The sequence below is a fragment of the Scomber scombrus genome, chromosome 23 (assembly GCF_963691925.1).
Source record: "Scomber scombrus chromosome 23, fScoSco1.1, whole genome shotgun sequence".
In the NCBI taxonomy this organism is placed as follows: Eukaryota; Metazoa; Chordata; class Actinopteri; order Scombriformes; family Scombridae; genus Scomber; species Scomber scombrus.
Genome location: NC_084992.1, coordinates 20,919,895 through 20,932,363, shown reverse-complemented (window position 1 = coordinate 20,932,363; position 12,469 = coordinate 20,919,895). Strand labels below are relative to the sequence as shown.

Genomic DNA, 12,469 nt, shown 5'->3' with positions numbered 1-12,469 from the left:
TTTCATTATTTTGTATTTAATTTACGAAAATGTTGTCTCCTTGGGTGAATCTGCAAGCTAATACATAAAATGTGCCCATATAGTACAAAATAATCACGTTTATATGATTATAAATGGGCAAGTACAGAGTACATCAAAAGTGATCATGCCTGGCTACATCTGATTTCTGACAGTTTCTCTCTCGCTCTGTCTCTTCAGGATCTTCTATCTGGCACCCTCCATGCAGACAAGCAGCCAAGCAGGAGGAGAAGAGTAAGGTGGGTGGAAATGATCATCAAACCACAGCTGTGTACAGATATAAGACTCTTGAGGCTTGGTTCAAGTTAAAAGCTCTTAAAGAGTAGTTGAATTAGTTCACTTGTTCCTCATGTTGCTGCCTTATAAACCTTGAAACCGCTTATTATCTGTCAAGAGTATCTACAACTACTGTACTGTGGTAGACCACTTTGACATTTTTCCAACTTGGATCAGTAAGCTGCACACAGTTAATGCCAGGTATTTTGTCTAAAATCTCTTTCTATACATGGATCCTATGTATATCCTACTATGATTATACTCTGAGACTGAAGAAAAACTGAAAGCTATTAAGTCGCAAAATGCATTTCTATGTACTATCTAGCACTGATTACTAGTGTGAAACATGTTAGCAACAGCAACTTAATAAGGTGATCATATAGAGATTATCTGTGGTGTTTTTGACCACTATGAGCGCTATGGAGCAGTGATTTACACATGGCTCCCTCTTTTGTCTGTTCTTATGCACATGTGCAAACATTCGCATGTGCAGTCAAGTATATATAGTATCCTGCCACTCATCAACAGGTGGCAGCTTGGCCAACAAACATAGCATTGTGCCCGTAAGGTAGGAAAGAAGAAGATTAGAAGTTAGCAAACATGTAGGTTTCAAACTGTAAAGTAGAAAATAAACTTTGTAAATGTTTTAAATGAGTAAATGCAGAGGGAAATGCATTCAATCTCAAGGATACACACTATATTTTTTGGTGAGTAACACTGTAAGTAGTAGAGACTTAGTATACAGGAAAAACTCCACAGGGTGCCTTTAATGTTTTGTTTTCATCTTGTTCTACTGCCCCCAAGTGGCCAAAAAACCAAACAACATCAACAACAACAAAAAAACAGTGAATGTTTAATTTAATTTCCTAAGATTTTCCTAAATCTGTGAGGTTTCACTGTTTTATTTTTCAAATGACCTCACTCTACTGCCAGAAGTTTCAATATATGCATTTCTAGATAAATAAGATTATAAGACTGAGCAACACAGTGTTCTCTAAATGTTCAATGTTTTCTAATACTGCTTCTCCTCTCATATCTAAGCCACTGTTATGAAGACTACTTATATTGTATCTGACCCATACATATACTTCTCTCTCTTGTCTTCAAGATTTATGCACAATATCTAACATTAGTTATAGAGCTGTGTTGCAAGCTGTTCTCTGTTACAAACACAATGACTGCTCTACAAGTGAGCGAACAAGTCAACATGTTGTCGGATGTAGTGACTCTCAACAGTTCAACTCTTTAAAAGAGATTTCCTGACTACTCAGTAAATACAAGGAAGATGTGGCTGACCAATCACAATGAGGAGGAGAGATTTATTTGACAGCTGGGGACAAAATAACATTGTTTTACCATTGAGTCAGCAGGCCTGCCCGTCCTCCATCCCCCATTCTCCATTCCTTATCATAACCCCTCTCCTTCCCAGAAGCAGGTCCGGATACAGCTCAATGACATCCCTGAGCAACAGGTTGGTGCTCCTGTACGTCCCTGCACCCGCCCCAAACCCCACTCAAGCCCTCCCACCCCCACAGTCATCTGCTGCATGGGTTGATCATGACGTTTGACACTTTAGTGCTGTATTTGCTTCATGCTGAGCAGTAGCCATGTACTGTAAAAACACAATACTGAATACTACTCATGTGATGCAGAACTGATGGAATTGATTGGTCAGTGACTGATGATGCTGTAACATGCTGATTATTAGTCTGTGCATGTACAGGGGTGGTTTAATGAGTTAGTGGAGATGGCTGGCGTGCCTCAGTTCTTGCATCTGTAGAATATATCATCTCTATCCATGGAAGGTGACACTCACACAATTTGAACAGACAGAGGACAAATCTGAGTTATTTCAAGATTAAATAGTAATAACATCCTCCTAATCCTCCTTTAATTTGTTTTAAAGGGGAAAGTGTAGAAAGTCCACTCTCTGTCTTCAACTTGTGTGCTTTAACAGCAATAACTGATTGGTGCCAATAGACCACACCCAACACAGCTTCACTAATAAAGCCACTGCACTTAGTGTGTGTGTGATGCAGTATTTATGTCTGGTTGAACATAAATGAATAAAATGTTTTTTTGCTTGCGCGGACTAAAAAGTTCCAAAAATGATGTGTACTTTGAAGTCATATTTAGTTTTGGTTTAATTCCACTCAAAAATATGTTTTTCTTCTTTTTTCTACAGTTGTGTGTTTGGATTTCACTGTATAGAATGATATATATGCAGAGTTTATTTTCACATTCATCTGCTGAAAGTGGAAAGTCTCTCTGTGCACACTGAAAATCCAATTTTAAGGGGCGGGCCTACAAGCATGATGTCTGACATCACAACTAGTTTGGAGCCAATCGTGCTATGGAAACCTGGGTTAAGGTTAGGGTTTTCGAATATTATTTATAGTCTGCATCTTCCCTGTGGGTGCTAATTTTGGGTAATGATAAACGATGTAGGTGCTGTAACTTGATTGGTTTAATATCAATATGGATGGGGCACCAAAAATACTGTTTCATCACTTCAATTTCAATAGGCTAATAGGAAGTTTTGAGCATATTACTGTTTTCTGTAGGTTTGAACTATACAGTAGCATAGTGCTAGTGAGAGATGGGTTACTTTTGACAGCTAGCTTATTTACCATCAGCACATCTGACCTCATAAAGTAAGACACTTAATGCTAGCTACACCTCTTTCCACAACACTGAATATGCAGAAGTGCTAGCGACTCACCTGGTGTTAAAATAACACCAATAATAGGAAGTAAAAATGTAACTTCTACCTGGAATCAAGCTTCCATAAACCTACAAGCACAATGGTTTGAATTTTGTAATGAGAAACAGCGTGAATTGCTAACAGCTAAAACACTGGCTCACAGTTGAAGCTTCGACGCTGTTTCCACTAGTATCTTTTGAAAAAATAGAAAAGTATACAGCAAATCTGCCTGTCATTATAGTTTCCTTGAACAAAAAGTGAGGAGGATTCAAATGTTAGTCCAATTTTATGCTAATCTTATAGTCTTGATTAGCTTGGGCTCTTTTTGAAGCTAATATCATCCCAAGTAGTCTGAAACTCTTCATCATGGTGCCCACCTGGGTATCGCAAAGAAACTGTGGCAGATAGTTGATAATGGGTTAATTATTTTAGTCATTTATCAGTGCCAAGCACTGCTTTTCTATGTTTAATATATTGTTAATTAAATATCTTTTGGTTTTAATGTGTTGGCCGCACAAGAAAGAAAATTGTAGACATTACCTTGGGCTCAGGGAAATCGGTTTATCAATAAGTAAAAAAAGGAATCATTTATGAACAAAATGATTATTATTGCTTCACTAACAAAATTGCTGTACATGCAGCACTGAAGAAAAGTGAATGGGGTTGCTTAAAGGGACAGAACAAGGCAGGTTTTAATTGAATTCTGGGCTGTTCACACAAAGCATGAGCTTGATGAGCAGCAAATATACCAAATATGTCTCTCTGTAGCTCGTCAACCTATGAGCAACCAGTATAGTTAAGTAATAATTGTGTATGTGTGCATGTGTGTTTCAGGTGACCCGGACTTCATCTGAGAGCATCACTTCAGTCCCAGCATCCAGCGCCTCAGGCTCTCCCAGCAGAGTCATCTATGTAAGCTGACATTACCTCTACTCAACACTAGGGAGCAGTAGCTGCCCACAGTTTAGCATTTTACTTCACAGCATCATGTGTATCCTTTCTTTGATGCATATATGCTGAACTAAACTTATTGGATTACCAGTAAATTATCCATAAATGATGAAATGTTTTTTTTCCTGCTGCCAGGCCAAACTAGGAGAGGAGATGCTGGATTACAAGGACTTGGCAGCCCTTCCAAAGACCAAGGCCATCTATAACATAGACAGGCCTGACATGCTGTCCTACTCTCCCTACGTCAGCTATCCATCTGAGGAGAGGCACTATGGAGAGGTAGAGCAGCCTATCACAGATCTCCTTTCTTTTTTTCCTAACTCTTTTCTTCTCTCCAGTTTCTTGTGGAGGATAACACAAGTACTCAAGTACTGTACAGTACATGTACCTTCCTTGAGCAGTTCAGTTTCACTAATACCAACTCATACTCCACCTCATAGCAGAGAGACATATATTATATTAGCGTATATGATGAATTTATTTGAATGCATTTCTATTCCAAATAAATGAAACCACCAACTGGTTTTCCTTAGTCATCTACTTCTTGTGTCGTGAGTCAGTTTGTGTCATTTCTCCTCCTTGCTATCCCTCCATCACCCTCCCTCAGTCTGACAGTGACATCAGTAACAGTCATTCATCAACGCTGGCTTTTCTCTCACCAACACAACCATTCCTTTGCAGTGCAGTCACAGTTTCATTGCCCCCGAGCATGTAGAAATGGAACGGTGTACTTTGGACCCGGTTCATTCAGCTCAGTGAACGTCATTACTCACTGACATTGAATGATCACTTTCATTGGCTCAACTCATATAACCTCACATATGAGTTCGTCCTAATCATTGGCTTTCTCCCCCTCTTCATTTGCAGTCCCCCCTGCTGCTTTCTCCTACTCCTACTGAGGTAATATAATGCACTGTGTCTCACTGTGGATGTCATTTATTCTTCATCAGTTTAACATGCCTCCTGTCTCTGTGTGTGTGTGTGTGTGTGGGGGGGGGGGGGGGGGGGGGGGGGGACTTAGGTCATCACATACCAAGACTGGTTCAAAAAGGTCTGATAGATGGCTATGTGCACCAGCTGGAGGAAAAATTTAGGAATCAGAGCTTTGTAGGCATATAATTAAAAATGGGGGATGCCATCTTCTTACATACTGTAGGTGACATCTTTATACATGAAAATGGCAACAAAAATAATGACAGATGTGGATGTGATGGATATAGCTGTACAGGTTGTTGTAAGACCTATAGAAATATCAACTTTCAAGATTTGCATATTTCTTTGATTTTCAGAAAAACTCTTAGCAAGTGCTACTTCAGCATCGATCTTCATTTTAAAAATGGCTTATTGAGATGGGTACATCACTCACTACTAATTGGTTAAGGCAAAACAAAAAATAAATTAGACCCAAGTAGTAATAAAAGTGAGTTATCCTTCAAATAGGACCATTATCTTTATGTACTAGATGAAAGACACACTACACAATAATGTTCCTATTAATATTTTGCTGATGTGGCTAATTCAGTCATGTAAGCCTGCAGGTGGCATAAGACACTGATATTGATCATCATTTGAATCATGTATACTTTTTTTTTGGGACATGTATTAGTCCATTTATGACTTAAAAACCCCAATTTTTTTCCATTTGTTGATCCATGTTTTCTTGGATATAACAGTATCAGTATTCCCCCTGACATTTGTGTTATCTTTTTATCATTAGTCATATATTAGAACTTTTGTATGCCTTGTGCAACTTGATCTGTCTCATTAAAACCGATATCAGATGGACTCTTTCCTACATTCCTGCCTGACTGTGATTAAGGAGTAAATCTATAATCAGAATGTTCCTTTTTTCTGGTATTTTGTTTGTGTGTCCAGGGCGATGGGGAGAAGTCACCCCGTCAACGAAGACCTTCCAGCCCCAGCTCCAACAGCTCCCTGGGGGGCTACGGACGTTACACCCCGTCCCGTTCCCCCCAGAATTACAGCCGAGCAGGTATCAGCCTCATACACGTGTGACAATCCTTTTATTGCTTTTGTCGCAAGAAAACTCTAAAACAGAGTTAAAGTTTGAAATTCTAAAACTTTAAAAGGATTGCATTTTCCATGAGTCATGTGAGATTACATTCATACTCTTTCCCCTTACTTCTTAGTGAATGATAGGGAACAAGATGGTAGGATAAAACACTTGCTTACTGTAATTAGGGGAAAACATCTGTTACAAACATCACAAATGATTCCTCACTCCCTGTATTTTGAGAAGATTTCCTTCTGGTGACCATATACCCAAAACCAGAAATTAAATTACATGCTCCTCTACGGCTTGATTAAAATCTGCAACCCTTATATTACACTGTCAAAACCCATTGGACAATCGGAAAACTGCGTGGCTGTCCAGTTAAGTAAAAGTCTGCTATTTTTACTCTCTGATAAACTTTTCCCTTGACAGCACCCGTTCATTCCTGTATGACACACTGTGTTCAAGAGATGGAAATATTTACCTACAGTATCACTGCTCAAAATAGAAATTAAGTACTGTCTCCTCCTATTGGAATTGTGCTGACTGAGGACTACTAACACTATGAATTTTTCAGGAAGCTTCCTACGCTGACTTTCAAGCAAGGAGAGGGATGATTCCTGGGAGTTAGTGTGGCACTGCTGTGTCTCTGTCACAATGTAGAAATTGACATGAATGACATATTTTCCTAACAGTTGGGGTTTGGAATATTAAACAATGGAAAAAATTGAAATGCAGAAAACAGCACTGATTTTAAGTGTAAGCAAATAATCATGGCAAGTTATCTAGATTATATATGGAAAAATATATGATAAAATGAATACATGTGATTACTGTATACATAATGCATTTTATAATACGTCTTATTTTTACCCTATGAATAGTTCAAAAAGCAAAAAGGATGGATTGCAGGTATCGTTTGACGCGAGACGTTTTGATACTACTTGGTTTCAATTTATTTCGGTCGATACCTTAAAGGTATTAATACCCAGCCCTACTGAGACACTTGATAAATACAGGCCTTGATTCATAATAATAATAATTTCAGAGTCACTCAGTTTTCCATATAACTTTTTGAATAGGGTGATAGGGCTTGCTTCATTACATAAAAATGTGTAATTTTATAAATGTGAAATGTTCTGACATTTACAGATCAGTATTTAAGGGTTCAGTATGTGCTGTTGACCTTTTATAAAATGCTAAATATTTCAAAACCGCAAATATGCACTGTTCCCTTTGTCCCCCAATTAAAAAGACTTGACTATAAACAAAGTCAATACATCTGTAATTGAATCCATGGCTCAACTTGTTTCCTGTGATCTGATTGGACATTCAGGGCCAGACGCATCCCTTGGCAGTAGATACACCAGCCAGGGCCGTGACTCCAATTCTCTTCCTTTGCCCCCAATCGTCATGGGTGGCATTAAGTACCCTTCCACTTTGACCAGGGACTCATCCTCCCTCCCTATGCACTATTCTGGAGGGGCTGAAGGGAGTGTTGGTGTTGGTGGAGGTGGTGGCAAGTACTCACCCACACCAGGAAGTGGCAGTGGAGGCTTGTCTTTACACCTCAACCCTACCACCCTGGCCATGCTGCAGCAGCACAACTTCATCCCTTACTTCAGAGGTATCAAAGCATGCCGAAACTGAGACCAAGACCTGGTCCAATACAGACAATGGACTATTTGCTGGTATCGTTGCTGCTGTCAAGTCAAAGAAAACTGTATTTGAAAGGAGATTTGTCAATAGTGCTGAATTTCGGCAGAAAATTGGAGGTGTTGACCAAACAGAGAAGAAACATTTAACTGTTGAACTTAGAATCTAAAACATGAAACTCTTGATTTGACCAAAGCAGCAGATTGCTGTCCGCTCTGTATTTGACTGTGATCAAAGGTCCTAAAGAATGGAGTGCTGTGATACTGCCATGAAATTGGTCCTTACTTCAGTTGGCATGGGCTGTGGTTAAGCACCAAATTAACCATGTGTTGGAAACTCTCACTCTGGATCGTTTAGTCTCTCGGTTCGCCATAGACCCATGAGTCATAATGGGAAACAGAACATCTGACCTGGTGTGCGCTGCATTACGGTCGATCTGCTCTAACCACTGTTTGATCACACACGACAGTTTATTTAATTTAATTCTTGAACTAAAGCCATGAAACTGTTAATGCTTTTCACGATACCACATGTCCCCGAAATCAACATCACAAACCAGTATTGTACATTTTCCCCTTGCACGCTGTAATCCCTACAGAATGGCTTATCCAACTACCTCCCTTTTGCCCTTCAGGGTTCAAACAGGACCCTCTACCTGACCCTAAACCTAGGACATCCCTTCATCTCAGTTTACTTCCTCCTGACGGTAAAACATCAGTAGTCTCTCTCTTCTTTTGTGTCCCCCTGTCCCCTAGTGGAATGATTAGCAGGTTTTGTGATGTTATTGTCCGGTATCGTGGTGTTGTCGGGTTTCATGATGTGCATCAAGGTAAATTCACAGGACCACTTAGTTTTTCTCATTCTGCTTGCCCTGTTCACCTGTGTCTGTGGACGTGGTTGTTGTTGTGCATGGTTTAACTTGATATAGATTTGAGTATAACCTGGGCTTCATTGAGGAAGGTTTAGGGTAATCCATAATTTCATTTTTGTGCTTGTTTGTTCCGATTGTTGACCCAATTTTTTGCCTGCCTTTGACCTATAATTTACCCTGTTGTTTTTCCTGAATGATCCCTTGTTCATTGTCATGTAGCCAACTGTATCCCTTGGGTGTTCACCTTCTTGTGTCCTTGATGTGAATCTAAAGGAGAGTTCAGGCTTTGTTTTTTTATGACTGATTAAAAGGCACATTGAGGTTCGTCGGCAGAGTGATGAGTATCATTCTTAAAATTAGCTGTTTTGGACAGAAATACATAATACCAAGTAAATAAATCATGTCAAACTATTATCAGTAAATGCATTCCTTTGAAACGACTCCCTTCACCAAAGCTCTGACAAATATTGAAATGTTTTAACTGCAAGCCAAGGAGATAAGAAAGAGGGATCGGTCAGCAAGAATCTTTGGAGTCTCTGCAGCATCATTACCCAAAGTGCATACATCTGGTTTACTGACCATCTGCAGATGTTATCATCAGCATATTTTTACAACAGATAAGAGTCATTAAAGATACACCATGACATGGTTTAAAGGTAAATTACAGTTTATAACAACCTGGATTTTATTTGTGTATCTTGAAAGCCAGGTGCTTTCTTCTCTTATCAGTTCTGATGATATTGTACTCACCAGTGTATTTGCTGAAACCTCATAGTACAGTGATATTGTTGAAAGTAAGCATTGGGGGTATTTTAAGGACGTTTCAGCATTCTGGGATCTCATCAGTTACTTTAGTGCTCATTTAGCTCATGGTCATTACACAGAAAAAAGTAGGTGAGACACTGAATATCTAGATCATGCGCTGCTACAGCTGCGTGTGAGCGTGGCCTTACCTTTATCTACTATTTCTCTATAATTTCTGAGACTGTTTGGTGTCATGATGATCTGTTAAGCACGGTTTGCTAATTTCCTTCTGGAGAACAAGTCACAGCCTGCTCCTCCTCTACACTGAGAATGTTGAATTTAAACATTTCATTACAGATCTAATACATTTTTATATTTTTTTTATAATGCCCAAAGTGTAGTTTCAATTTGAATAAAGAGTGATTGTCCTCATTGAAATGGCTCCTTTTCTCCTAATAGAACCTTTGCATCAAAAAGGATGTAATTTCTGTCCTATATAGAACAGTAGGAACACATTTTTCTAACATGTGCATCACTGGACCTTGAAATTGCTTGATTAAAAGGAGGAGGTAGAGAGGGAAATGGAATGAACTTCCACTCAAACATTTGCACAGAAAATCACGAACACGTGGTCCAGGGTTTTGGTGGTTTTTCCATGACAGGGTGGAGAGGCTGAGTGGGGAGTTCTCCAACGGGGGAAGATGAAAGAGAGGAGGGGGAACGGAGGAATGAAATAGCCCGAGCCGGCCGAGCTGTAATTTGGGGTCTGGTTGCCAGTTGCAGTGGCATGTAACACAGTGCACACTGGCCTCGTTCAGGCTCTAGCGGTTCCTAACACACCGTGAAAGAGGGCTATTTGTTGTCATGCAACAGACTTATGTTTTAATAAACTATCAAGTTCCCTCACAAGAATGACTGTTATAGTAAGACTTAAAAACACTCTAAAACGACTCAAATGTGTTGTCAAGTGATTCCGAGTGAGGGGTAGAAGGGAAAGTGACCTTGCAAGGATGAATAATGCATGCTTTTGTTTTTATCTGTCTGTTTCATTGTTAATTATCCCAAGAACAATTTTTATATCTTGTTATTGTGTTATTGGTTTTTGAGTAATGAATGACCTCCACCTTATGTTGAATGTGTAATGTGTTCAGAAGAATTGTAATGCATCTCCTCCCCAAACTCCCCGAGTCTCCATCACCTCCTACCTTAGCACCAGATGTTTGTATGGAGGATCTGCCCTACATTTAGGCTTGCACTAACAGTATTCTGGTGTGTACATGGGTGTGTGTGTGTGTGTGTGTGTTTATGAGCATGTGTGTGTGATTGTGTGTGTGTGTGTGTGTGTGTGTGTGTTTGTGTGTAGGAGATCACTCAGATCTGCACAGCACTGCTGTGTGCGTCAGTGATCTCATCCACTTGCATCCAGATTGCTGCTGATGGTTTCTCTCTGTCTGAGGGGATAAGAGTGTGTGTTCAATCAGCTAACACTTTCACACACACACGCACACACACACACACACACACACACACACACACACACACACACACACACACACACACACACACACACACACACACACACACACACACACACACACACAATATTCCTCTTTATTTCTTCATCAAAGCTCTGGATGTAGAGTGTTTATTTGTTTTGGCCTCAAGGGTGTGAGTGACTCCATCACCCAGCCTGCCTGTGACGAAACACAATGGGGTGGACCCTGGTCATGGTCGAACATACTCTTCACACTTACAAAAAAACACACACCCCACTGGAAAAATCAAAGATCAAACATAATTATTGGTCTCTTTCACTGCCATTATTGATTAATATTATTATTATTGGGATTTTGTACCTTTAGCTAGTAAGTGATGAGAGCAAAGTCTCCAAGACCTTTTCAGAAAAGAGCTGTTTAGAACAATACCAGCTCGTCTCCAATAGTTGTATCCAAAATCAACAGTTCTACAGCCTGTACTTCCACTTTTTGTGACACTGGCCATATGTGCATAGGTGTGAATATTGGATGGATTTCAAGAACTGAATGAAGCATTTCAGTGTCTTCAGTGTAAAGCACTTTTTTATGTGAAGCACGTCCACTTATCCCGCATAGGGTCGTGGGGGGCTGCAGCCTATCCCAACTCCTGGCATAGTGACTAGTTGCCACTCTAACAAAGATAACATTTACACCTATGGGCAATTAAGAATCTCCAGTTAACATAACATGCATGTCTTTGGACTATGGGAGGAAACTGTAGGGCCTGGAGGAAACCCATGCAGGCACAGGAAGAAAATAAAGCAGCTGCATGATGTACTTTGCCACCAAATTTAGCCATGTTGAGCAACCTTTGACTGATAAAGGTTGGTAAAACTTTGGAAACACCTTTCCATGTTTTATTGCTTGAACAATGATATACTGTAGGATGTGGCATGTTGTCCTTTTAGCTTAATCATGCAAAAGGGTGGAATGGTCAGTCCAGGTGGCAGTGACAGTTGCCCAAAGAGCAGGACTCAAGGTACTCTATCATGGGGTCTTCTACACAAGTGAGGAACATCACCAGTTTGTGACATTGACTGCAAGTTAGGAGCACCTGCAGCGGTATTCCAGGCTTTACAGTGGGTCATGGTGATGAACAAAAACCTTCGTTACAAAGCAACGCTATCAATTTATGGGTGGGTCTTCATTCTTACCCTCAACAGTAGTCATAAGCTTTGGGTAAAACTGATTAAAAGTGGAGGGACACTTCGGTAAGGTTTCTGTGAAGGATGGCTGGTCTCATGCAATGTTTGACTTAATGACTTAAAAGTCCTGCTTTGCAGTGAGGGGAGTCAGAAGGTCAGATGGTTCAAGTACCTTGGATGCTTTTGTATGGAGGTGTTTCACATGTAACAGACTGGGAGATCCCATGGCAAACCTGGGACAATCAGGAGAGGTTATGCCTCACTGGAGAGTGTGGTAAAGGATCTGGAGCAAGTTGTTGGGGAAAAAGGAGATTTGGGCTGAGGGACGAAATAGTGTATACTAAAGTACCATCCAAAAGTCTATCAGGTTGAGTTTTGTGTCTCATCACTTTAATAAGTGGGTTGTAATCAGGACATTCCACCAAAAACTCAGTGAATTTGTTCTAGATATAGTTTCAGTACAGCAAATATAAATACAGTAAATGGCTGGGTCATCAAGTCACCTGCATAAATGTCACAATCAAACCTTTATATTTGAGCTTTATCAATATACCT

The 12,469-nt window shown here is 39.9% G+C and overlaps 1 protein-coding gene across 2 annotated transcripts in view; it reads left to right on the top strand.

Annotated features, from left to right (window-relative positions):
- ablim2 (actin binding LIM protein family, member 2) overlaps positions 1 to 12,469 on the top strand; it is a 70,071-nt gene that overhangs the window by 39,382 nt on the left and 18,220 nt on the right. Inside the window, exons 8-12 of one of the 2 annotated variants that reach the window (XM_062444348.1) lie at positions 199 to 257; positions 3,833 to 3,910; positions 4,085 to 4,228; positions 4,817 to 4,849; positions 5,825 to 5,942. In XM_062444348.1, the coding sequence (XP_062300332.1) occupies positions 199 to 257; positions 3,833 to 3,910; positions 4,085 to 4,228; positions 4,817 to 4,849; positions 5,825 to 5,942 (432 nt within the window). The remainder of the gene's footprint in view (positions 1 to 198; positions 258 to 3,832; positions 3,911 to 4,084; positions 4,229 to 4,816; positions 4,850 to 5,824; positions 5,943 to 12,469) is intronic. The other variant, XM_062444349.1, reaches the window with a different exon arrangement.